The 26,095-nt window shown below is 37.9% G+C and overlaps 1 protein-coding gene across 1 annotated transcript; it reads right to left on the reverse strand.

Moving 5' to 3' along the window:
- Positions 1-443: 443 nt before the first annotated feature.
- rbm38 (RNA binding motif protein 38) lies at positions 444-24,886 on the reverse strand. The gene is made up of 4 exons (XM_014986477.2): positions 23,667-24,886; positions 19,519-19,642; positions 16,649-16,703; positions 444-3,028 (listed from the first exon to the last, which is right to left on the reverse strand). Exons 1-4 carry the CDS (start codon positions 23,886-23,888, stop codon positions 2,665-2,667), a joined length of 765 nt encoding a protein of 254 aa, XP_014841963.1. The 5' UTR covers positions 23,889-24,886; the 3' UTR covers positions 444-2,664.
- Positions 24,887-26,095: the final 1,209 nt, after the last annotated feature.

The raw sequence follows: 26,095 nt of genomic DNA on the forward strand, positions 1-26,095 counted from the left end.
AGTCAAAATAAGAAAAAAGATGCAGTGCTGTCAGACCTCAAATAATGAAAAGAAACCAAGTTCATATTGATTTAGAAACAACAATACTAACGTTTTAACTCAGGAAGAGTTCAGAAATCAATATTTGGTGGAATAACCACAAGGTTTTCAATTGGGTTCAGTGCTTTGCGCTCTTATTTTTTCCAGAGCTGTAAATCTGTAAATGAACATTTGCTTTATCAAATTGTGGGTTCTTGTAAGACAAAGCAAACAGGCTAACTAAGAACAGACATGCTCTGAAATTCATGCTAAAATTCAGAGGTGAAACTAATTTAGCGTCATATTACGTCTCTCCCGCTGTCTTGAAGGGTTTGGATGCATCCGTGCTCTAACACACCTGAATCAATGAGTGGTTTATTACCAGGCATAGTTACCAGAGAACTAAGAAACCAAGAGCCACCCACTTCAAACATTCATTTTTATTTTGCATATTTGTTTAAAATCTGACATATGGCTTGGTTTAGACCACTAACATTGGTTCCACACCAGAAGACTCTGTTATCTTAGCTAAAGAACCTGTCTATATAACGTAGCAAAAAGAAAAAAAAAAAACTGGACAATGGTACGAGAGGCTGGATGAGAGCTGTGCAGCAAGCTGCAGCGCTCTGAGTCCCATTCACACATACAGGCCACCAACATTCAAACACACGTTTCAATGCCCTCCACATATATTAGCAAACCAATATTCTTACCAGTTATTTTGACTAGTTCCTTAGTACACTCGAAAGCAAGAAACTGGAGCTTGTTTTAAGTCAGGTATTCCTTAATATTGATAAAAAAAAGTACTAGTTCTAAGTGAAATAATCTATCAGTGGACATTTTGACTTATAAGATGGAAAAAATGTCTTGTTTCACTGGCAGATTATTTCACTTATATAGCACTTTTTAAAAATTTAATATTAAGGAATTATTGACTTACAAAAGCTCCTGTTTGTAGCTGAAAAAGTTGTTTGTAAATTAGTTTTGTTTTACTTGAAGTGTACTAAGATATCTGCACTAGAAACTAGTCAAATAATACTTTCTGTTCTTACAGTGTAACTAATTACTAAATGATACCAGACTGCAAAAACACAAAGTCTTACCAACTACATTTGGTCTAGTTTCTAGTGTAAATAACTTAGCACACTTGAAATAAAACTAAAGTAGTTTACAAGTAATTTTCACTTAGATATGGGAGCTGGTTTTAGCTAATAATTCCTTAATATTGATGAAAAAGTCCCAGTTCAATTGGCAGATTATTTCACTTATTATGACATTTTTTCCCATATTAAACATGAAATAATCTGTCAGTGGAAGAACAAGTACTTTTTCATCAATATTAAGGAATTATTGACCTAAAACAAGCTCCTATATTTTGGTAAAAAGTTACTTGTAAATTAGTTTTGTCTTATTTCAAGTGGACTAATATATTTGGACTAAAAATTAGACCAAAAATATTTTCAGCTCTTTCAGTTTTCTGGGGACGTAAACCAGATTTTTTATTTGAAACGCCCCAACATTTGAAAGAGCTCATGATCTCATGCTCTAACAAAGTTCCCTGGGCTTTTATGAGGTAAACAGACCTCCACCATGGTTAACATTGGTGCCTTTTTACATATTAATAATTTAGTTTTTGCTTATTTAAATTGCTAAAGCCATTTACTGACTATTCCTGTCTGGAGAGTGGCTAAGATATGTTAGTTCCTTTCTTGTGTCATATTTAACCCACAAGAAGTAGATTATGACTAAAAAAGACACAGATCAACTTAAAAATCAATGTTAAAATACAAAAAATATATATTACAATTGCATTTAAAGGTCACAGTAAGTCTGGCACAATTATTTTTTCTGAATGTGGGATTTTTTTTTCAACTAAATTGCTCTTGAGGTTCTTTTTTTATTTATTTTTTTACTAAAGCTGCTAATATCTGTGGAGGGCACTAAAATGAAAGAAACATAAAAATGTGTCCAGAAGACAAAGGAAGTAAAATAAAAAAAATTATCTTATGAATGTTTTGTTTAAATCCTGACAGAGTTGTGCTCTGAGTAATGCTCTAGGAATAGAAAAACAACAAAAATGAAATGCCAGTGTTGCCTACCTTATTCTTACTCATCCTTAGTAATCCTAATTGCATATTCTGTCAAGATGCTCATGTTATAACCTCATAGCAGTAGATAACAGGAACAAAGAGCGACCAACAAAAAAACTTTTTTTTTGTTGGTCGCTGAAAGGAGAGAGTAATAAAAATGATAAGTTGGGTGCAGAGAGAAATTGTTCTCTCAGATAGAAAGGTAACCTTGAAGCAGAGGGAACAGGCCCCGTGTTTCAGAGAGAACCTGGCTCTCAGATTGGCTGAAGCCCAGAAATCAGTGCAGTACCTCTGGAATAAATGCAGCTGCAGCAACATGGCAGAAAGACAGATTTCTCTGTGTCTTTACTTTACGTTCCCTCCGGCCCATAAGGAGCATCTAAAAGATCACAACATGGTCCTGCCGGTTCTGGAAAACATTCACAGTGTGTGCTGACGACAACGCAGGATGATCATTATCTGTTACACCGAGGAAAGACAGTTCTCTCAAAAAGCCCTTTTTATAAACCCGGTCCAGTCTCCAGTCCCCGTGTTTTGATTGGCCGCTCAGGTCTGCTCACTGCATCCGGTCGGGCTGGTGGAGGGGGTAATGCAGGAAGGCCGGCGGCGTGGCGGACACGGCGGTGAGCGCAGCCAGGGGAGGATGGATGGCCGCTGGCGGGGTGGGAGGAGCGGTGAGCGTGGGCGTCGGGGTACCTGGGGAGAAGCTGTAGCTGAGGTAGCCTGTGGAGGGCGACGGCGAGGGGACGAAGGGGTACTGCTCCAGTCCCGACGGGGCGTAAGGGCTATAGGCGGAGCTGTAGGCGGAGCTGTACTCCAGGTAAGGGGAGGTGAGGGCCGTGGCGGTGGGGCTCAGGTGGGACTGCAGCAGCAGGCTGGGCTGCAGGAACGCCTGGGGGTAGACGTACTGCTGGGCGAACCTGCAGGGACAGAGGAGCAGGTTAGAGCAGGGGGACGAACGAGGAAGGCTCTGAGGATGATGATTACCGTCTGTTTTATATTGTCTACTGACAAAAGTCAAACGGTTCTTCTACAGAACGATAGGCTGAAAAAGTTTACAACAAAACAAGCAAAAGAAACTCATAACCTCTTTTAAGTAACAAAAACTAAAAATATATTGGTACATTAATGTATTTTCACATACATCAAAGTATGTGATATCTTTTCTCCCAAAAGCCATTACAGCGTACACTGTAAAAAAAACAACACATCTCTAATTTACATTAAAATACCACCAGAATTTTACTGTATCAATAAGGTAAAATTTTAAATCCGACCTAATTCCTGATATATAGGAATTATATTGTATACCAGGAATTAAGTCGGATTTGCTGCCATTTTTGTTCTAAAATGAGAATTTTAAATCCGAAAATTAACAATGCAGCTCAAAAAATACCCAACAAAAACCGTAACTGCTTATGTACACAGAAACGTGACAGACATTACAATCTTCTCCTCAACTTTAAGATATAAATGGGTGTTGATATGTTTCCTCCAAAGATGTTTGTGAATTGGCATTTTGTAAACAGTGTTGTTTACAAAATGCTAAAACAAATGGAATGTTAAAACTTTCCATTCGTTCTTGTGGAAGTATTTGTTTCTCTTTCCGTAATCTCTGCTTTTCTTGTTCTTCTTTCCATAGAAAGTGACTCAGAGCTTCTTTGTTTTTCTCCCTCATGGGCAGAGCCAGTGATGTTTTCTTTTTATTTGTCTTTCCTCTGTAAAGTACTCCTTCCGCCGTGTTTTTGTGTCTTATTTCTAAACAATTGGTGTGTCACCTTCATGCACCAACTATACAAAATGCTTCTGGTTTAGTACTTCTGTGTTTAATTATCTAAATTAAAAACTGTCTCTTCACAACACTCAGATTACAGAATTACTTCACAGTTAATGATTCAATGCAATTATATTGGAATCACTAAATAAATTTTACCAACTGCAATTAAACAATAACTATACTGTAATTGAATGTAACTATACGACTGGATTGTAGTAAAATGAATACAACTATTTGATTGCTATTTGGACCCAGTTGGGTTCTATATATTTATAAATGTTGGTACATACTGTATGGAAAGTCCTTTTCATTATATCTAAAATAATGATCTCGTTAGAGGCGTTTTCCTCCTCCCTTAATTGCGGTTCTCATCATTTGGTTTAAAATAGATATTCTCCCCTGAGTTTAAATTTAATTAGCACACTGACTGAAAAAAACGTCAAACAAATCCTACTTTAATCCAAATGAAACATTTAAACATCATTTCATACATTTCTGAACTGGATGTATTCCAGTTTCTGAACCATTGGCACTCGGAGGCAGAAAGTGCAGCAGTAGCTGCTCTTTATGAGAACATCAACACTCAACAATGAGAGAAAAAGCTCTCTACTGTCCTCCTGTATTCACTCATGCCCTTGCCTGAGGCTGCACACTTAACCTAGACTGCCTCAGTTACATCTGGCAAAAGCAACAGCAATCATGTCAGAAGAATTAGGTTACACCGCGGTGTTAAAACGCTGCTAACAGCAGAGCGAGGCTGTTCTCAATCCTTGCCTTTCCCTTTTCACGCCTGCAGACGTTCCCGTTATCGTGACTGTAGGTTTGTCATTGAATGGGAGCAGGTGAAAGGCGAAAGGTGCTTACCCATAAACACAGTCGGAGCAGCGATCAAGTGTGTTTTCACAACAAACACGGCGTCTCGGCCCGTTCTCACCCACTCTGCTGTGTTCACAACACACAGACACACACCAGAACGCGCCTGTCATCGCTCTCATGAAGCCCGTGAAGTAATCCAACCAAAAATAACTCCACTTTTAACCCCTCTGACCCTGATGGGTCCCAATCAAAAACCAACTAAAAGAAAATGTGTTTAATTTTGCTGATGTAAGTGAAGCAAAACAATCAAATACAAGACCAAAGGTATAGTCATTGTAGGAAGAGTCCGACATCATGTTGGTCTGCGTGCATTCAAGTTGAAAAGATGTCTAAAGTTCAATTCGTATTTGTTTATAAACACAACAGAAGACATTTTTTCTTCAATCTTTGTTTTCTGTTTCTGGGAAAAGACAAGATGGCGTATTAACCCCCTTATTTGGTGCTTAAAGATATTCCTAAAGTTAGTGTGATAGTTTACAGTGAAAAAATATTAGCAATGACCTTAAAGGAGCAGTTGCTACCATCTACGTATCTGGTGTAATATTTTAGTAATTTGAGATCCCTTAAGAATATTTACAAGTGGAAAACAGGTGAAACGATAGCCAATAAAGAGTTAGAAAGTGCAAATTAACCCCAAAGAGATTAATCTCAGAAGCTATAAGTATGAATTAGCATGATAAATACCAATGTGACTGATAGTTCAATTATAAAAAAGACCAAAACAAAACTATATAACAGTATGTGTTTGGTTCAATACAAAAGCCTCTTTCCTCTAAAACAAAAGAAAAAAACTATTTCCAAGTGCCAAGTGCAGAGAAAGAGGGGCGATGAATTGAATTTGTTTTGTAGCCTTAGGAGCTTCGAATGTTCCAGATTTGAGATGATAATGAACTCCTCTGAAGTATTTCAGAGTCAAAAGTGAGATTCAGCTCAGCTCAAAATACTTTATCAATCCCAAAGGGAAAATAAATAAAATATGGATCATCTTTGTGACAGCTAAAGCACGGCCCAAGTTCGGTCATGTAAGCAGTGAAGCAATTTTGTATAAAGAGCGAGAAAAAAATTCCTCCACAATGACATGAAAGAGTTATAATGCAAAGTTTTTCCACTTTGAAGTTAGATTTAAATAATTCTGAAACAGACTTTTTTTTAGCTATATTTGCTGACAAGATTCTTGGTTCTTGAAGTTGGGTGGCCTCTTTGCCATCACCCTAATCTTTATAGACTTTAGCTGAGCCACTCCAAAGCAAAAATATTACTTCAGGTCAGAAGAGACTTGTTGGTCGAACTAAAATGCTATTTTATAGCTAAATCTGCAAAGAGATGAATAAATTCACAGCAAAAATTCAGAAGTTTCACCAAGTATTTTTAGTTTCAAGTGCAGATATCATTACACACCTTAAATAAGACCAAACTAACTTAGAAGTAATTTTTCAGTAGGATATGGAAGCTTTTGAAAAGTAAATAATTTGTTTAATATTGATTTTAAAAAGTAATGTTCCACTAGCAGGAACAAGACATTTTTCCAAAGTGAAATAATCTGTCAGTGGAAATAGCTTTCTACGTAGAAAGTTATTTTTGTCTTTTTCAAATTGTACTAAGATATTTTCACTAGAAACAAGACTAAAAATCCTTGGTAAGCTTTTGTGTTTGTACTCAGGTGTTTGTGTTACAGGTTTTAATATAATATATGAGATTTGTCCGAATTTTAATCCACTAATCTGACCTAAAATCAGTATTGGTAAGTTAAAACCATTATCGGTGCCTCTCTATTAGGATTTCATAACAGTTAATTAAATACTTTGTTAAATACTCTTTAATTATCCAACTTTCTATTTAAAAAATGTTCAGTCAAAGATGAACATGCTTAATTTGAATAAAATACTGAAACCTTGCCGTTACATTGGACATATTGTGGGCATGTTCAGACCTAAGAAACTGCAAGCTAACGACATCCAGCTACATGTGAAGTCAAAACAAAGCTCCTCCTTGTCCTCCCTGAATCCCGTCTCCCGGAGCAGAAGTGCAGTGTCATTGCCGCGGCCGCCCGCCCGCCCGCCTGACTGATCCGATGTGACAGCACTATCGTAGGGAGGGAGCTGTGCCTCGCCTCGACTCGCCTCGCTCCTTCCCGGGCCTGACATCACTGCAGACTGTCAAACACACACTCATACACACACTTACACACACACAGTGAAGATGTAAGCACGCTCAGACTCATCAACGTTCAGGGAGAGCGAACAGGCAAGACAGTAATACACACGTCTCAGGTTGTGTGTCGTTAGTTTAGTAGCTTAGAAGGAGATGTGTGTGTGTGTGTGTGTGTGTGTGTGTGTGTGTGTGTGTGTGTGTGTGTGTGGTGAATGAGTAGGGGTTCAAGCATGGCAGGACTAATTGGTGCAGCTGCATGGGTGTACGCTCACTAACAGACTCATGAGAGCAGAATAACCTCCCCTGACTCCCAACTCCCTCCCCTCTGTGGACGTTACTCCCTCACAGCCATCTTCCACTAGAAAGCACTCCCCGTCACCGTCCGCGCTCCAACCAGGCATAGGATGAAAGAGACAGCAAACAATGACTACAGAGAATAAACGTGAAAACATCCGCTTATTCCTCCGCTTTTCTTCCCGACGAAGGTCAGGGTTGCGTCTGAGGTGAAGGATCGGCGACGGTATCTCTCACGCCTTGAGCCAGCCGCACTTTCAAGCGCTCGCATGAGGGATGTGAGTCAGTCGAAGAGGCGCACACCCATGACCCTCCGTCCTCATAAACACGCAGAGGCTTGAGGGAGTGTGGGCCGGCGTCGGAGCCGGACGCTCGGCTCAGGCGCTTCTGTCTGTATCACCAATCCCTGTTTCAGTGAGTCAGAGAAAGCAGAAAACAACTGACGGGTTTACTGGATAATATCACAACTCAGTCATGATGGTTTCTGTGCGCCTCAGACTGCACTCTGAAGGGTACGTTACACAGCTGGTGTAATAAACGAATGAGTAATAACCCTCATGCCCCCAAAATTGGTCTTGATGCTCTAAAAACCCAGATCATAAGAAGCTGAAAGTGTTTTTTTTTTGTAAGTATTTGTACTAGAGATCAGGTTTTTATTGGTCAGACTGACAGGTGACTAAAATTAGCTGATTTTTAGTTTGATCTGTGCAGTCTGATAACTCCAAAATGTGATGTTTTTCCAGTCAGTGTGTTCATAATATCAATGCTGAGATCAACAGGCTGAAGGCTTAAAGTTGAATTTTCAATTAGGTTAGTTCAGAAGTCTGCAACTTTTACAACGTAGAGAGACACTTTTACTCATAGACCAGCCAAATAAAACTGTAGAACTTAAAAACGTCAAGACTTTTTGAAAAAAGACAACCTAGAATTTCAGATAAATATCTATTATAGGAAATTTGTTGCCATTATTTTTCTATTTTTAGGATTTAAAACATGAATAAACATGAAATTTAGCTATTTTTTTCTGTAGGACGGAAAACAATGTGTAAAATAAAAAGCACATAGACTGCCAACTTAATACAAGAAAAACAGATATAAACGCGTAGTGGTAGTACTAACAAACGGATCTGAAACCTACACTTTGATTTAAGAAGCAAAGTAAAAGTAATCAGTATTCGGTGAAATGTTGAGACAGGTCTGCAGTTTATTCATTATGAGAAAAAGAAGGAGAGAGCAGCATTTCTAGCAGGTAATAGGAAGGCCAAACCTAATACAGCAAAGTTTCTCTGTTTAATTATTTTGCATGTTATAGAGCATTTTTAAATGCTGGTCATCTCTGGGAAATCTCAGAGTTAAGGTAAGGATTTGTTTATTTAAGTAAAAAAAGAACATTTATTTTTATCTGCTCTATCTATTTGGCTTAAGTACCACATATATAAGAGTTATTAAAGCTCAATGATGTTAACATAGGCAGACACACTGCTGCAGTAAAAACTATCTGAACTGAGCGTATTTATTTTATTTCCCAAACCATTATGTTCAATGATGTTCATTGTGTTTTTCTTTTAAATGTGGATGCAGTTTCCTTAGTGGTCATCTATAATAGGTTAAAACCCCAAAGCAGCAATGATTACTAGCTCTCTGCTGTTCTCCTCTCTGCTTCAAGTACATCAGTTATTCTAGCAATGACACAAGCAACTCAATATTTGGATGGAATCGGAAAAATGTCTCACAGACCTTTACTTTATATAAATCTGCCTGCAAGCTGTTGATTTCCATTCAGCTGCTCTGCCCAAAGGGCTGGGCTTTATACTAATGTCAGACAAAAACTATTGAGTGGTCTATTATATGTCTTCAAGGGCCTGAAACGGAAAAGACTTCTTCAAGTGCAGTGGAGCTGTGAGCTTTAGCTTTAACAAATAAAAACACCGCAGAGCATCCAGAACTGGAAAAAACATGGATCTATACAACAAACAAAGTCAAAAAGTTAGTTTTAAACCAACTTAAACTCTGTTTTGCATCAGTGTTGCTTTTTTTAAAACGCTGGTCACCAGAGCCAGGCCCAAGACATACGCGAGTTATACAGCTGCTTAGGGCCCCCAAAGGCCACCAGGGGGGATTATGAGAAATTAATAATAAAATGTATTTTTTTAACTACTTGAAAGTAACATCAGGATACAGAAGCTAAATTTACAAAAAAAAAACAAAAAAAAAAACACACACACACACATCCTACTAATTGTAATAGGTATTTATTTTACACACTTGGAGTAACCGAGGAATTATGACCTGTTGGTATGGGGGCCACCAAATGAAAATCTGCTTAGGGCCCCAAAAAGGTTTGTGCCGGCCCTGAGTTAGGCGTAAACACAGTTCCCCTTCGCTTTTCTCTTCCCCGTTCCTTATCCGCCTGCAGGCGCATGATATATACAAAATCCTCAAGTTAGCCTGAAATACTCAACAGAAACTTGCCTCAACGTATATCTTCAACACCGTTCACATACATTCATTGCTCTGACAGGGAAATAGAAAAAAAAGAAAGAGGTGGCAGCTGAATGTAGCACTTTGACACACACTTCACAGGAACAAAAGCTCAAAGCTGAACAACAACAGGAGAATTTTGAAAAGCTTTCAGCTGTGCTTTGACTGTCAGATTTTTTTTTCTCAGACTTTGTATTTTTTCATCCAACAGAAGGGCCTCCTCTAATTAGGTCCCCAGCTGAGGGGAAAAAAAACCCACCGGAGGGTTCGCCATCTATCGCAAAGCCCTGAACAAAGAGGAAATTATAACTTTAGATGAAGAGAAATAGGTGAAAGGAAAAGAGAGAACAATCAGGGTGTGACTGTAAAACATAAGAGGAAATATAAGCACTGGGGTTTTGGTATAAATATATGAAATGGGCTCCAGCATTGTGCCCATCACCAGCTCTGGAGCCGTACTGAAGACCCTCGGCCGCAGGTGTGCTACGAGTCTGTCACCCCATCCAGTTCCTCTGCTTCAACAGGAAATCCTCCCCAGCTGCTCTCTCACCGTCTTAAACACGTCTCACCACACATCCATCTCCTTCCTCTCTTAGTTTCTCTCAAGAAATAGAAACATAAAAAGCCTGTTGAAAAAAAAAAAGAAGCTACTTTCTTTCTGCTAAGGAAATGCGTTAACCTTGTCTATGCAGGCAGACAAGCGGACGACCACAGGCGACAGACGCACCCTCCCTCCAGTCGCTCCTTTAAACTGGAACCACCCAGATTCAGTTTCTATCTCAGAGGCACATTTGGCGTCGAGGCGTACTCCGTCTTCTTAAAACTTTGAGCAAATACGCAGAGGCAGCTAACAGAGCTGTGCCTTGTTTGTCTTTGATATTTGCTGTTTATACTCTGAGTGTTTGTCTGAGCAAACTGGTGGAAGAAAAGGGGTGAAAGCAACCAAATTCCTGCTAACTTGTTTAAATAGAGTTTATGTTTATTTGGGAACTAAATCTGATTAGTTTAAAAAACTCCAGATATTTTTGCATCCTAAATAATTAGACAAGATTAAATTCTTTGATTTCTCTTGAAAATGATATTTTGTTTGTTGTTACAGCTAGGCCTGTCATAATATTGATTTCTGTGAACGTGTCCTTGCATTATTAATTTGTTGTGATCGCATTGCTTGAAAATGGTCTCTAAACAATTCTATCGTTTATCGCAATAACTTTTGGGACAAAATTTGTTATTGTGACAGGAATAGTTACAACTCCCAAAGTTACTTTTTTAGTAAAAATGCACCAATGAACCAGCCAAAGCCTGTTTGGCATCCTTTATGTGTAATTAACAGGTCAAATACAGAAAACAAATGATTTCCCCCTAATTTCCCAACCCTTCCACCTTCCTACAATTAATCATCTGCACCTCTTTACATAAAAAATGTAAACATACAAAAGAATCAGTCTATAAAATGGGTGAATCTGGTGGGATACTGTAAAAATGTCCAATATTACTACTTTTATCCAAAATGAAAAGCATTAAAAAAAGTGGTAACACTTTATTTGAAGGGGGGTGAATAAGACTGACATGACACTGTCATAAACACATGTCATGAACATGAATAAGCCTTCATGAATATTTATGACTGTTGTCATAAAGTGTCATTCGGTAAATTATGACACTTTTAATACAAAGTTGACATTATTCAAAATGTCTTTGTTATGACAACTTGACATTAACCAAGAAATCATTACTGATATAAATTTGTTGTAAAAGTATTACTGATTGCACTTTAAAAATCAGGTAACTTTATGTTATTAAAGGTAAAGTTTAAACAGTAATGATTTCCTGGTTAATGTCAAGTTGTCATAACAAAGACATTTTGAATAATGTCAACTTTGTATTAAAAGTGTCATAATTTACCGAATGACGCTTTATGACAACAGTCATAAATATTCATGAAGGCTTATTCATGTTCATGACAGGTGTTATGTTAATGAAAGTGTCATGTCAGTCTTATTCAACCCCCTTCAAATAAAGTGTTACCAAAAAAAGTTAATACTCTAAAGGCAGCGATTAAAAATAATACTATACTAATAATACTAATACTAAATACCGCTGAACATGTTTCCCCAACAGTTCGGGGAAAAATGTTGCTGATGGTCATAAATCTGCATTTAAATATTCATAACGTTCTTTGTTGTCAGCCCTGCTTAGCTTGAACCTTTAGCTCTGTTTTCTTACTTTTGCCTCAGATAAAAACCCCAATATGTTGCCAACAAAAGCTGCAAACTGACTGCAGTCATACTGATCATGTCAAAGACACACACAGCCTCAGAGCAAAAACATCTGAGCGGAGACAGATGTGTCCTTTGCACATGCAGAACAAAAAAATAGATATTTTTTTATTTATTATGTCACAGGTTTTAGGATTCTTTGGTATCATATTTAAACATGAATTTAAAGTGAAAGTTGAAATCTACTTAATTAAATTTAAAACGTCAACATTCGCTCATGTCTCTTTTCATCGGTTTAGCTCTAAAATAACCATTGACTTCCTACATTTATAACAAAGCATCTGAAGTGACAATATTAAATCTAAATTGACAAATTAATGTTTTTTTTTTTTCTTAAAGCCCAATAACTCATGCAGCTGTGCAGCACCAAGACCTCTTGAGGTTACCAATGTTGCAAGCTCTGGTCTCACTTCTTGTTTCACAACAGATAAATAAACTGCGGTGAACCACTAACTGATTGTTCGATGTCTATTTCAGAGTTTGTGTTTTAAAATGAAAGAAAACATACAAATATTAAAACTGTTGTCTAGTTGAAGGGGGATTCCGCTCAGTTTCACAACACGGATAAACCTTACAGAAGCTAAGAAATCTTTGAATTTGAGCCACATCATCCTTAAGCTGATGAAAGAATGTCAGGAATAGAATCAGAAATATTTTCCTGAAATGATCTCAGATCTGATTTGTTTCAGTGATGCTTTCTTGGAAAAATGCAAGCAAAAATAACAACAACAACAAAAAAACAAAACCCAGATCTATAAAAATGAACATAATAATATTTGGTTATGTAATTATTTCAAACTAATTACAGTTAGCAAATGAGATGAGATTCAGAAACAGAAACTAATTTCTGAGATTCTTATAGTTTCACTCTCATTTCCGGACAGACATCATCCTGCTCACAACTTTACTTTTTTAACTGTGTTCAGGCTTGCAGCTCTTAATTACGTTCACTTCTATGTAAATAAAGATTGATTAGAGACTTATCAAACCAGCACACTGCAGCGGGATTTAAAAGCTTTTTGTGGTGAGACTACTCTACCTGAACGACCACATATAACAAAAACTGTAACTTTATTTCAGGTCACATGTTAAAAATTTTGCTCCAGTTTGGACCAACAACGTAACTGAAACAACAGCAACTCCACATCTCTAGACATTTGCTTTACATAATTATGATTCACTTCAAACTTAAGGGCTAGATGCCAAACCACAGATGGTTTTTCTTTGCAAATAGTGTTTTGATTAAATAAAATATACACCAAAAGGTTTCACATTCTGTGTAGATTGCTTGGAAACATTAGTGACGCGTTGTAGGTGAGAAACCTCAGCTGAGAAAGAAATCCAATCCAACCCGGCTTTATTTATAAAGCACTTTAAATTAACACACGTTTAGTAAAATGACAGAACTACAACAATGAATGCTTTGAAAATGAGAGACAACCAGTCATGCAGTTAAAAACTAAGCTAAAATAAACACAAATTAACATAAACATCCCGTGTGGTGTAGCAGGCAGTTATGTAGCCAGTCTGATGTGGCACTGTTGGTCGTTATCCATTTTAAGAGCTGCCACAGTAAGAGTGATGCTTCCTCTAAGCTTGTGATTAGTTTTTGGCACAACAACCCTGGAAGACCCTCAGGAGCTGAAATGAACTACATTCAGTAGCTGAGTACTTTAATTCTATCAAAAAAAGCACAAAAGTAATGTTTTTTATGAGAACACTACAAAAAAATCGTTTTAACAATGAACAAACCATTTCTAGTTACTAATCTGACGGACAAACCATTCCCTCTCTCTCGCTAACGCTAGCCAATCATTTCAAAAACTTCACCATTTATCCGCAGTTTTTCATAACAGTTAAGATGTCAGATACACAGAAGCACCTGAACAACAGTCCAAAATTATATTTCTGCTTCTCTGCTTGTCACCCATTCAATCTTTCAGCTTCATCAATCCAAACAATACAACATAATCTGGCGCCCCTGGGTGCACAATCTGTGGAAGTATTATCTTCAGAGCGTTCTTTAAAAACTTCCTTTCATGCAGTAGTGATGTTTATCTGCTTATTCAGTAAAGTTTTTATCATAATTGTCCAGCTGCTAGAGAAATAAAACACAAAGTTGTCTTGTAGCTCTAATAGATGTTTCCAGTTAAATCAAAATAAAAATCCAGGACTCTAATTAATAATAAATATTAGCTTTAAAGATTAACGTTAAAAGCAAAACGTTCACTTCGTTTAAACATAGAAAAACTTGTGCTTAACTTCATTTTTTTTAAAAGTTAAAAGCAAATCCACGTATTTGATCAATTATTCAGACACCGTAGGAAAAGAATCAAAATGCTTGAACTGGGGGTGTTTCTGTGTCTTGTCTGCGTTCGCCTCACGGGTGTGTCTGTTAGTTTTAGCGTACCAGGTGATGTTTGTTGCCTGCTTTGTTTCCATCTGCGAGGTGTCAAACCGCGAGTCTTCCTGGAAGCAGAGAGTAAAAGACCAAAGCCCCCCGCTGTGTTTCGAATGTCTGCCCTCATTCTGGAAGATTTTCTATCAAACCTCATCTCATCACTCATTCATAGGCCCATCTGGGTCAGCTTAAACTCCCTCATCCCTCATTCACAAATTGAGGGCTGCAATATTAATAGCACTCGCAACAGTTTTGGTTTTTAATGGGCTTTTTTGTAGCTGCAGCATGTCGGCCTGTGGGAAGCCGGAAAGGGGAGATATTTTTTTTCCAAATAACTGAAAACTAGAAGATTCAGGTATGAAAAGCATCTTTCTTTTTTAGCTGAAGAATAACTAGCCCTATGAAAACAGTTAATAAGAATCAAAATGTATCCTGATCTAAGATCACTTCATATATTGAATGCGGTCAAAAACAATGACTGTTGCCATGGCGACGACTGTTTGGATGCAGCTGCGACGGCTCCTGAAAATATTTGACGCTTACACTTATACTTATTATTATTTATTCATTTTAGCAATTTGTCATGCTTTTTATTAATTATTTTATGTATTTTTTTAATATTATCAGAGCCTTGCAACACGCATTTTGCTCAACATGTACAACAATAAAGCCTGTCTATGTTTATGATTACAAATGATCCGATGGATGCCATCTGTACAAAGGTATTAGTCCAGAGAAAAGCACAAAAAGTTCAACGGTATTATCTATGTACCATGACACAAAGTAATCAGTGATTATAGAAAGTGTCAGAAGACTAAAACATTATAAAAAAAACTAGAAATTTCATTAAAACGATTCAAAAGATGAGCTTGAAACTGGTCAGGGAAGATACCAAGAGGCTGACAGCAACACCGAAGAAGGATTCAGTTCTCAAAACTTAAACATCCGGATCCAGTGGTTGAACCTCCCTGAAGCCTGATTGGAGAATGCTTTCTGGTCTGATGAAGCCAGTCCTTGTTTTGAGCAATAATGTTTGGCATGAAAACAAAACTGTTATGATGCAACATTGTCAAGAGAACACGTACACCGTCTCAAGTAGTAAATTTGCCCTTGCTGCACAGTCTCCTGTTTCATATTCTTACACCTGAATTTCAACAAATTTCAAATAATCCTCTATTTCGAACCATTCAAATTTATTTTAAGTGAAATATATTTTCATTAATTCGATGCTTGGAGCATCCTTTATGAAATTCACATCTTAATACCATTACTTCATTACTTCTGTTTTTTTATGGCATAAATCAAGAGTAGCACCTTCTTTTGTAACTCCCAGCCAATGGGAGGAAATCATCTAAGATAAGTTGGTGGAATCAACTAACTCCCTCAATTTCTGGTTACCTAGCAACAGCTAACACAATCTTTCTTTGGTTACCTAGCAACAACCTGTTGAGTACGTTGTGCAGCAGCAGTTTAATAGCTGCTTAAAAACAAAAACAACAAAGTGAAGTGAAAGAAGAAAATGAAAGAATAGCTGGAAAGGAAACTGTGGCTAAAAGAGGAAAGGTCATGTCTCCAGTTTGGCAGCATTTCAAATAAACTAATCAATAATTATTGATATCGACTGACATTTCTCAACCATATCGTCCAGTGCTACCAGCACATTTACAAAACCACAACTAATGACTGTCTTATACACCAAATCTGTGCTTTATTTTCAAAAACAAAAGCCACAGCAACCATTAGCGTGGTAGCACATGTAGCTTAAAGTTTTCCTTTTTATTGCCAATAGTATGATTTTACTTCTGTCGAATAAAGATATTTAAAGGTTATCCATGTCTAAGAATCTTTTCTGTCTCTTTCTGCCTCAGAAGACAAGTTTTAATATCAATAACAGTGCGCATCAAGTGAAGAGGAGTGTGTGTACGATGGGAAGAAGAGGAGGGAGTTTAACTAAATTCCTCTCAGCTTCAGTGAAGCTCAGCTAATGCGTGTGTGAAATTCAGAATTGAGCTTCTCACGCATTTAATGGGCCAGAAAGAGAAGCAGACAGAGGATGCATCCAGTTCAAGAGCGTATTTATAGACACAGTCCTCTATAGGCGATTCAGAGTTTAAACAGACATAATTTATTTTGAGTGTTTATGTTCTCCAGCACTGCAGGGCCACAGTATCCAAACCCCAAGTCACAGCAGGATGCAGGGATCCAAATGTCACGAATCAGAGAGAGAGAGAGCGAGAGAAAGAGAGGTGGAAGCAGCCTTATTGATTGTTCTGTGTCTTACCCGTATTGCCTCTGAGCCCACGTAGGAAGGACTTGGTGAACTCCAGCTGAAAGAGCTGCACAGGAAGACAAAGAGAAAGACAGAGGGGACGTTTTATAGCTTCTGATAGCACAGACATCCAGAGCGAGAGCTGCTTTTCTTCCCTGAAGTGTTCCTGTTTGTTTCGCTCAGATATTAGCACGCTTATGATGGTATCACAGACTGTTACACCCTCAACATTTACTGTCACACAAATGGAGTGTGTGACAGTTGCACAACATTCACTGACAAACATGTGACCTTGTTGCCTCTAGACTTCATCAGGAATCAATTGGGGATGAGTAAGAAAGGAGAAAGTTGTCCTCCTCCTCTCTGCTCCTCCTCTGCAACTTGTTTTCTTCATTCCTCCCTTAATCTGTTTTTCTTTACCATGCTTGTATAACTTCACCGTTTCTTTTGTTCAAACATATATTTACACGCACGTTTTCGTTCTTTGGGAGGACAAAGACGAGACAGACATGCTGTTATTTCTTCCCCATTACAGTCCCATCCCCTCTTTCTCTAGGCATTGTCTGCCTCTCTGAAACACAATAACAAAATACCAAGCGCTGCCATCTCCCTTCAGCTGCATGCTCGGGGAGTTGCGTTGCAGTGCCGGGCTCCAGAATAAAGGCAACACAGTCAGTTGTTGTTGGCGCCACTGTTTGTCAATCACACCTACGCTTGACTGTTTTCAAGCCAATTTTTTTTTAAAAGAAGCAGCGAAGGAAAGAGGTTCTTAAGGTCAGACCTCAGAGCGAAAGCATGCAGCATCTCTGGGAAGAAAAAAAAAAGGCGTCAGGAAAGCTGACGCAAAGACCAAATGTAAGGGTGGAGATGATATATTCAGCTGAGTGACAAGCATACCTGCGGTTTACCAAGTTTTATCCACCTAACCTAAACATGCTCAGATTCTAATAGGGGAGGGCGATATCACTAGAAATTAAACAAATGATTTTTTCTTAACAGATTCAATTTCAGATTTTAATCTATTTTTACCCCTCTCGCTTTCTTTTCTCAGAAAGAAATTACAAGTGTCAGAAAATACTTTGAAAAAGTGGCTTTTATCTCAATCGTCTCTTCTGTGAGTTGTACTAGGGCCAGGCTATGAGACTTTTTGTTTATTTTCAACAATGTAGTCATAATATTAGCAGAATAAAGATGCAGTTATACCTGAAAAATGTCTCAAAATTACAACAAAAATGTGTTTTAGTGAAGAAAAAAGCTTTGATAAAAATAGCAGGATTTGGTGTAAACAGCTCAGTTCATGCAATTCTTTCTTGGAAACATAAGCAGTTGTTTGCAAAATCGTCTCTGTTACAAATAATAATTTTATTAAAAGATTAAGTATTTCTTCAAAGCACTAAAATCTTATACCAATGAGTATCTTTACAAGATGCTCAACATTCCTCTTTTTTGTGTTGGAGTTCTCATAAAATTACTATTTTCTTCTTCTAATATTACAACTGTATTATTATAATATTATGACCTTATTCTTCTAATTAAAATAAATAAATCTTAGCCTGACCCTTATATTCTGTCATGAATTCAAACGCCAAATGAATAAAACATGCTTGTCAAACAAGATGGCGGCTCTGGACGGGCTGACAACACTCTGAACTATGGGAAAAAATCCAGAAAAGCCAAATATTTGATCAATTGATGTGATAGGAAAGAGAATTGAGAAAAATATTGGACAATACTGGAAGGAAGAAAACTGTTAGGAGCTGCAAAAGACCTCAGGCTGAGGCGGAGAACAACAAACCCAAACACAAAGCCGGAGCGACAATAGGAGAGTTTAGATCAAAGCACATTACGGTATCAGAATGACTCATTCAAGTGCAGACATGAATCCAACTGAGCATCTGTGGTAAGACTTGAAAACCAACCGATCTTCACACACTTTCTCCATCCAATCAGACCGAGCTTTAGTTATTTTGAAAAGAAGAATCTTCCCATCATTTCAGCCTCTACAGTCGGACTCTGAAACCTGAGGGTCCGGAAACGCAAGTGGCTCTTTGGATCTTCCACAGTGACTCTTAAAAACTTTCCCTGAAAATGATAAAGGACCAACTAATGTTTTTTAATTATACGTGTAACAACAAACGCAGGTTTTCAGTAGTTTTTGTCATTGAATATTTACTTCGAATTATTCCATCACAAAAAGAGAATATGCCTGTTAAATGTGTAACTTTTCTTTATCTTTAGGCTGAAAACTATGTGTTTTTTTAACATGATTTTCTGCAAATATCAGCATCCGACAGAAAAAAACTGTATTTCCCCCTTTTTTTTTTTTTTAAATCTGTGCAGATGAGTGAAACTACCACCACTCAGAAGATTTGGTATTCAAAAGCAAAGAGAAGCTAATAAACATGATAAGATGTAAAGGCACAGTGAGGGATTTTAATGCATAAATGATGTTACAATCTTAAGCCAGAGAAAAAAGATGCAAAACTTCTTAGGTTGATATGGAGGCAAAAATCAATTTTAAAACCAATCCTATGTTTTTATGTGTGTTGAATCATAAGGAAAATAAGAATATTGTTTGTATGAGCCCTTCATATAGAGGAATTATGAAGATGAATATTCATATTAATCATCTTAAATCTCCTATCCTTGCCAATGTATCCTAAATATTTCTCAATCAGCAGAAATTTAAAAAACAAATTTGATCAAATATATACAACATGTTCATTTAAACAAGCTGAAATTTACCAATACACTTCTGTCCTGCAGAGGAAAGATTCAGTCCTTCTTTTGTTTTTGTGCTGTCTATTTTTTAAATGACCATCATTGTATGAAAAATATTTGTACCAGCAGATGAAATAAGGCGTGTTCAGCCGTAATCTCACCTGTTTGTGAGCTGCGAGGCTTTGCTCCGAGGTACGCCAGGTTCACGTTGGCCTTCCTGCCGTCGATGATGGGGTTCGGGTCTTTGCACGCCCGCTCTGCTGCTGCCCTGTCCACCATGGTCACCTGCAAACAATGATGCTGATCAATATCCGTTCATAAACTCTCTAAAGCCACGCGCTGAAGACAAAAGGGGGCCTGCGACCTTACTGTAAATACATTTAATTTAATGAATTTCCTTTAGATTTTATTCGACCATGGGTCTGACGCCAAAGAGCTCAATAAGCCTCACTAGAGCCATAAATGTTACACGACTTTTTGACCAAACACATCTTATGATTTTTGAAAAAATATCTACTGAAATAAATGTGTTATTATAAAAAGTTTACAATTTTTTTATTTAAGTTTTTAAATTAAGAAAGAAAAACATAAATTTTTTGCCAAAAAGAGGAAAATACATTTTCTTATGTTGTGTGTTTGGCAAATTTTCAAACTAATGACAAAAAAAATTACACAGTATAACTCCCTGGTGCTTTTAATGTTAACATACTGGAAATTGATTCTAATTATTCCATGAAAAATTGCTAAAATGTGCATTTGGTGTTATTAGAGCTGTTTTTAAACACATTAGCCACTCGTGGCTCCGGAGCCGCAGGTTGGAGACTCCAGTGATAAATCGACACAAGGTGGTGAACATTCATGAATTAAGATTGGATAGGATATCTGGTTTTCAACATCTGTAAAAGAGAAAGAAAGCTAAAAAATGTAGCATGCCTTTGTATTCAGCCCCCTTTACTCAGGTTCCCCTAAAAAAAGATCTGATGCAGCATCAAATGAGCATCTAAACAAGCGATCTGTGGTGGTCAAGGACCTTATTAAATCAGTGGTTCTCAAATTTTACAGTTTTTGACCCAAGAAATGACTCTGGAAGACTTTCTAAACGTCAATTTTTAGTAAATATACCAGAGTTACTACTGATTCACTACATGAGGTACAATGACAACACAAACGGTTTCAGAAGCCACTATTTTGCTAGTTTTTATTTACAGCATAAACATAAAAGATGTCATGATTTTTATTATTTTGTTTAATTTCTGAAAATGATCTTAAGACTCCACACTTGTTTATTTTCAATCTCAATTACTGTGCAAGAGAACATTAATAAACAAACAGCACTAGGAATATCAAGAAAAACACTAGAAATGTCAGAGATAACATAGTAGGGAAGTTTAAAACAGAATGAAACAGAATAAAACTACTCAGCTACAATTAAAATTACCTGAACTTTAAATATCTCACAGGTCAATTATCAAGCAGACAGATTGGGCAAAGATTATTCAGAAAAGTGGCAACAAGATCCTTGGTAACTCTGGAGGAGCTGCAGGAGAATCTGATAAGACCAAAAATATTGCTTTTATGTACGACTGGCAAGAAAACAGCCACTTCTGTGAGACAGCTTTAAAGATTCATGTTTAAAAGTTTGGCTAAAGTTGATTTGCGTTTACAATTTGGCCAAGACAGACTTCAATGCTGTAAATTAAAAATGCAGTGTGGAACTCTAACACACCACCTCTATGGTGAAGCACGGTGGTGGCAGCAGCATGCACTGGACCCGGTCAGAGCTAAAAGGAAGATTACTGAAGCTACAAATAGAAAAAAGCCTGTATCCTGTAATTAAAACTGGGGTAGAAGTTCATGTTTCAGTAGGACGTCTTTAAACATACGAAGCTGCAGTAGAATGGTTTATATCAGGGGTTTCCAATATGAGGTCCGGGGGCCATTGGCGGCTCTCGGCATAAATTGATGTGCCGTTTAGATCGGTGCAAATGGAGCTTATCCAGATGAAAACTTTCCATACATGGAAAATGTTGGAATGTCTTATTGCTTTTACTAACCATGTTTTTTACTTTCATTTTTAATATCACATAAATTATTATAAAAAGTTCTTGTTTTTGTTGCTGAGATATGACTAAAAAACATTTTCAATAACAAAAAAATATAAAACAAAAAGTTGGAAACCTTCAATCCCTTCTTTAATTAAAGAACCTGCAATAAATGATTATTTCCTTCTTTGTTTCATGAAAATATTGCATGTTTAAATCACAAATATCAAAAATTGACAATAAAGTTATTTTTGCATTTTCACTGTAGCAAAATATGCCCCAACCGAGTGATTTCAATTTGGTTATTTTCGTTCACAGTGCAAAACAATTGGACATCCTTGGTTTAGATCAAAGCACACCAATGAGATAGTTTGTCCATACTAATGAGAATATGTGGCAAATCTTCCTAATGTTTATCACAGACAATTTCAATCTAATACGACTGAGATTGAGCAATTCTGCAAAGAAAGATGGGCAAAAATATCAGTAAAAGACTTGGAGCTATAATTACATTAAAGCCGTTTTCATAAAGTATGAGCTGAATATAAACACACGCCGCACCTTTAAGATTTTTATTTAAAGTGAAAGTGTTTGTATTAGTTGGTAAATTCCTGTGTTGACACTGAAGTTGTGGTTGCAACCAACAGAAAATGTTTTACAACCACTATCTGTTCAGAAAATCATTCAGTCTCTTTTCCTCTGTCTTCTTGTGTAAAAGCGAAACAGGACATCCTTTCTGCCTGATGATGAGAGGAGGAATCTGCATTTTTACGCCAGGCGTCGGGTCCGGCGTGGGCTGATCTGTGGTGGGTAGGAGGATGGGATACTGGAATCTACCTTGAGGGAACGAGCTGAGGAGGGAACAGATGGAAGCTGGGCGAGCCGATGAAGGTTAACAAACACCCACAGAGCTGCTACTCTTCATATACAAGGTAAACCACAGCTGCAGATGACTCTACCACCAAGAAGTGGGGCAGTGAAACTACAAAACATACCAGCATTTGGTTTTGCAGCTCATTTTAAAGGGGCAGTATTATGTGTTTTCCATTATATAGCACTATCAAGTAGTTATGGTGCCTTCAGTTCTTATAAAAGTCCTATATATTTCAAACATGACTTAAAAGAAATTCCAATTTGCAATTTTCTCAAATAAAATTTTCAAATTTTAATGCAATCCAGTCATAAAGTCAGTCAAAGACAAACATCCCAATTCAACTCCATGATGCAAAACTGACAACTGGTAAAAAGTGATTCCAATAGCATTGAATCATTAGATGAGTACTACTATGTAATTTCCTGACACATTCTATCATTTTACAGCAAAATCAAGTAATTACATTTCCTTCAGTTGTTTTAAAAATGCTTTACATATATCAAACATGGCTTAAATTGGGTCTCTGTCTCTTTAAGAAGCTCCTGCTCTTTCCACCAATGTTCCTCCATTAAGCTTTTGACAACATTTTTGCACTGATAAGTAGTTTTTATAAGAGTTCCAAAAGGTGTTTGCTAACTGCTGCTGCCGCTAGTCTGGAGGAGCTGAAACCTCCAGGAAATTCAAGGTTTTCTCAAGCATTCATGAACAAATAAAAGTAGCAACACTCCAAGTATGTTTGATGAGGGGATAACATTTCAGCATGATATAAAGCTAAAGATAAAAAAGTCAATTTCACACAACACTGCTCCTTTAAGAGACAAATTATCAGCCCAACCGAGAGGAAGTCCAATACCCACATCTCCTTCTCATCTTTTATCTGTTTCAGAAACTCACAAACACCCAAATCTGTTAGAAAGAGAGAGAGAGAGAGAGATGGGGTGGAGGAGCAGGAAGTCATAATGAAACTACAGCAACCTTATCTCGCACAGCCAACCGACATGTCACACCTCTGAGACTGAAGACTCCCTCCTCCCCCCTGCAGAGACATCTGCCCACAGCTGCAGCTGCTTGTTACAAAGCGGAGTGTTTTTGCAGCTCATTTGTAGTTTAGGAGGACGGGGATAATTAATGACACACTTTCAAGAAATAACCTGCTCCTCATGCCGCCAGCATGTGACCGCCAGCATCTGACACGCTGCATGCGGCTGTTGCTTAAACAAAGTGGCAGTGTGTGTGTGTGTGTGTGTGTGTGCGTGTGTGTGTGTGTGTGTGTGTGTGTGTGTGTGGAGGAGGACCTGACAGGAGCTGAGATACTATTTAAGAAATCAGTTTGCAGTCAGCAAAGTGAATCCGCGTCATTTTAAAACCGGCTGAAAGCCAGATATCAACTCACAAAGCCGTATCCTCTGGATTTCCCCGTCTGCTTGTCCGTGATCACCACCGCCTCGTCGATGTCCCCGAAAGTCTCGAAATATTTCCGAAGTGAGGCGTCGCTGGTGTGGTAGGGCAGCCCGCCGACGAAGATCTTGGTGTAAGTTGTGTCCTTCTCCATGGTGGGGGGCATTATTTCTAGCGGGACCCCGAGCAGCTGACCCAGAAACAGCGGCGAACTCATAAAGCTCGGTGGAAAACCCAAAACTGAGCAGCGAGACGAGAGAAAGGAAGGATAACTTTACGTGCAGCGGTCGCACAAACCTCCTATAATATTAATATTAACAATGAGGGTAAAACCGCGTCCATGCTTCAGCCTCGCAAGGAGTTTGTCGGGAAATGCGGCTCAAGCGGACAGGTGCCTCCAAACCTCCCGTCCTAGAGGAAAAACAAACAAACAAAACAAAACAAAACAAAAAAACCCACAAAAATCCCATGCAAAGTCTTTAAGCTCCGGCGGACTCTCACGGCGCTTTCCTTCTTTTGGCTTCTGGTCCAATCGACAGGCGGTGCGTCTGTTCCCGTCGGAGCATCCCGCCCTCAGCTCCACCCTGCCTCCGCTGCACGCGCACAAAGGAAACCCCCACCCCACGGAAACCATAACACGGAACTGTTGAACACTTTGATAGAGAGAGTCATAAATACATGTTCACTAAATGAACCAAGCAACTCAGCAGAAAATATATATTATTTATGTGATGTAACGTTACTTTTTGGCTGCTTCTGCAGGAAAAATGCATAACAGCTTCTTTTTTTTCTGCCATTGTCTCATTTTTGTGTGTGGATATTTTCTGTACAGGATGACTGATATAAAAAGACCTACAATTAATTTATTAAAGGAGTGGGGTGGATTTCGTATTTTCCAAGCAGCGCCATTTTACAGCACAACTATGTTTCCTTCACTTGTAAAAAATAAAAAAAATGCTGTGAATATCGAACATGTAAGAGCCAAATGAATGATTATTGAGGTGACGGGAGTACACGGCTTTGACACTTAGGTGGTGGGTGTGTCGAGGTGGGCGTGGCTGTCACTAAAGGTATGAATGGGAGCCATACTGGCGTGCTGGCTTATTATGTTTGAGGAAGCGGGTGCGCCGGGGTCATAATTTCTCTTGACCGTGTTTAATGCCGTTTATTGTTGGCACTATTGGATGGTCTGGCCTGGTCAGTCAGTGTCAATCTGTAAGATCTGAAGTCAGACAATCAAAGTGGAATAAATAGATGATTGCAACAACAAAGAAGCGGCATGGAGTTTTTTGAAGCAAGCGTCGGACAGTTTAAAATTTCCCCGCGTTATCCCAGTGCGGCCCTCATACATTTTTAGCTTTGCCGCACAAAAGAAACTTGAAATTGAATCTATGTCTCTTTATGAAGCTTCTTCTCTTTCCAACACTCCATCTTCAGCACAAAATCACAACAATGTTTCTCCATTATGCCATTTACTATCGTTCTTACCAGCGTTGCACTGAGCTCTGCAGACTCGCAGTTCCAACAGGTGTTTGCTAATTGCTGCTGCCGCTAGTCTGGAGGAGCTGAGTGGGAAGAGGCTTGGCTGGAGACCGCAGCTCTAAGACGGAGCTAATGCTAATAGCAGCGTTTCAAGGATTCCTCAGAATCAAAGCAACACTCCATATGTGATCTTGATGAGGGAATAACAGTATAACATGATGTGAAGTAAAAAAAGAAAAAAAGATTTTCCAGAATAAACTGGCTCTACCTTCCTATTCTGGTCACACATTGCTGTGGGATGCTGATCTATTGCTTAGCCAGTATTAGTCTAAATTCTGTCAATATGGACTTAAAGTCAAAATTGGATGGATTAAATGTGGACAAGCTTCATTAGATGAACAAATAAATTAACCAAACACAAATTTCCACACTTTCTGTGCAAAGTATTTTGAAGCACTGAACATATTCTGCAAAGAAAAACACATTTCATGATGAAGAAACCAGAGAAAATTGGTCTTGCTGGAAAACATGTGTATACAAACATTTTAATAGACCATTATTCCAGAGACATGGTGACTCCAAAGGTTTTGTGTCTTATAGACACAAAAGTAGGTTAATTTGGAGTTTGATGAATAATTTCTTTAACAGGAGAAACGTTCAAGATTTTAAATTTGGATTCTGTGCTTCCAGTTTAGACATTTTTTATTTAGCATCTTCTTTAGAGACTTTAAAATAAACACTCTAACAAAGTTCCCAGTGAATTATCTGACCAGCCTTTTGCATGTTTCTGTATTGATTCACCTTGAATGATAAACTCTAAGTGTTAAAAGCTGGAAGGCCTTTTACCATCACCCTAATCTGTAACTCCCTCCACATATTCTGTCATTTTCATGAATAACAATATCAGTCAGAAAAAAAACCATGATGGCAAAAATAAAAGAA

This window comes from Poecilia mexicana, unplaced genomic scaffold (assembly GCF_051168715.1).
Source record: "Poecilia mexicana isolate PSO_F unplaced genomic scaffold, ASM5116871v1 scaffold_7, whole genome shotgun sequence".
NCBI lineage: Eukaryota > Metazoa > Chordata > Actinopteri > Cyprinodontiformes > Poeciliidae > Poecilia > Poecilia mexicana.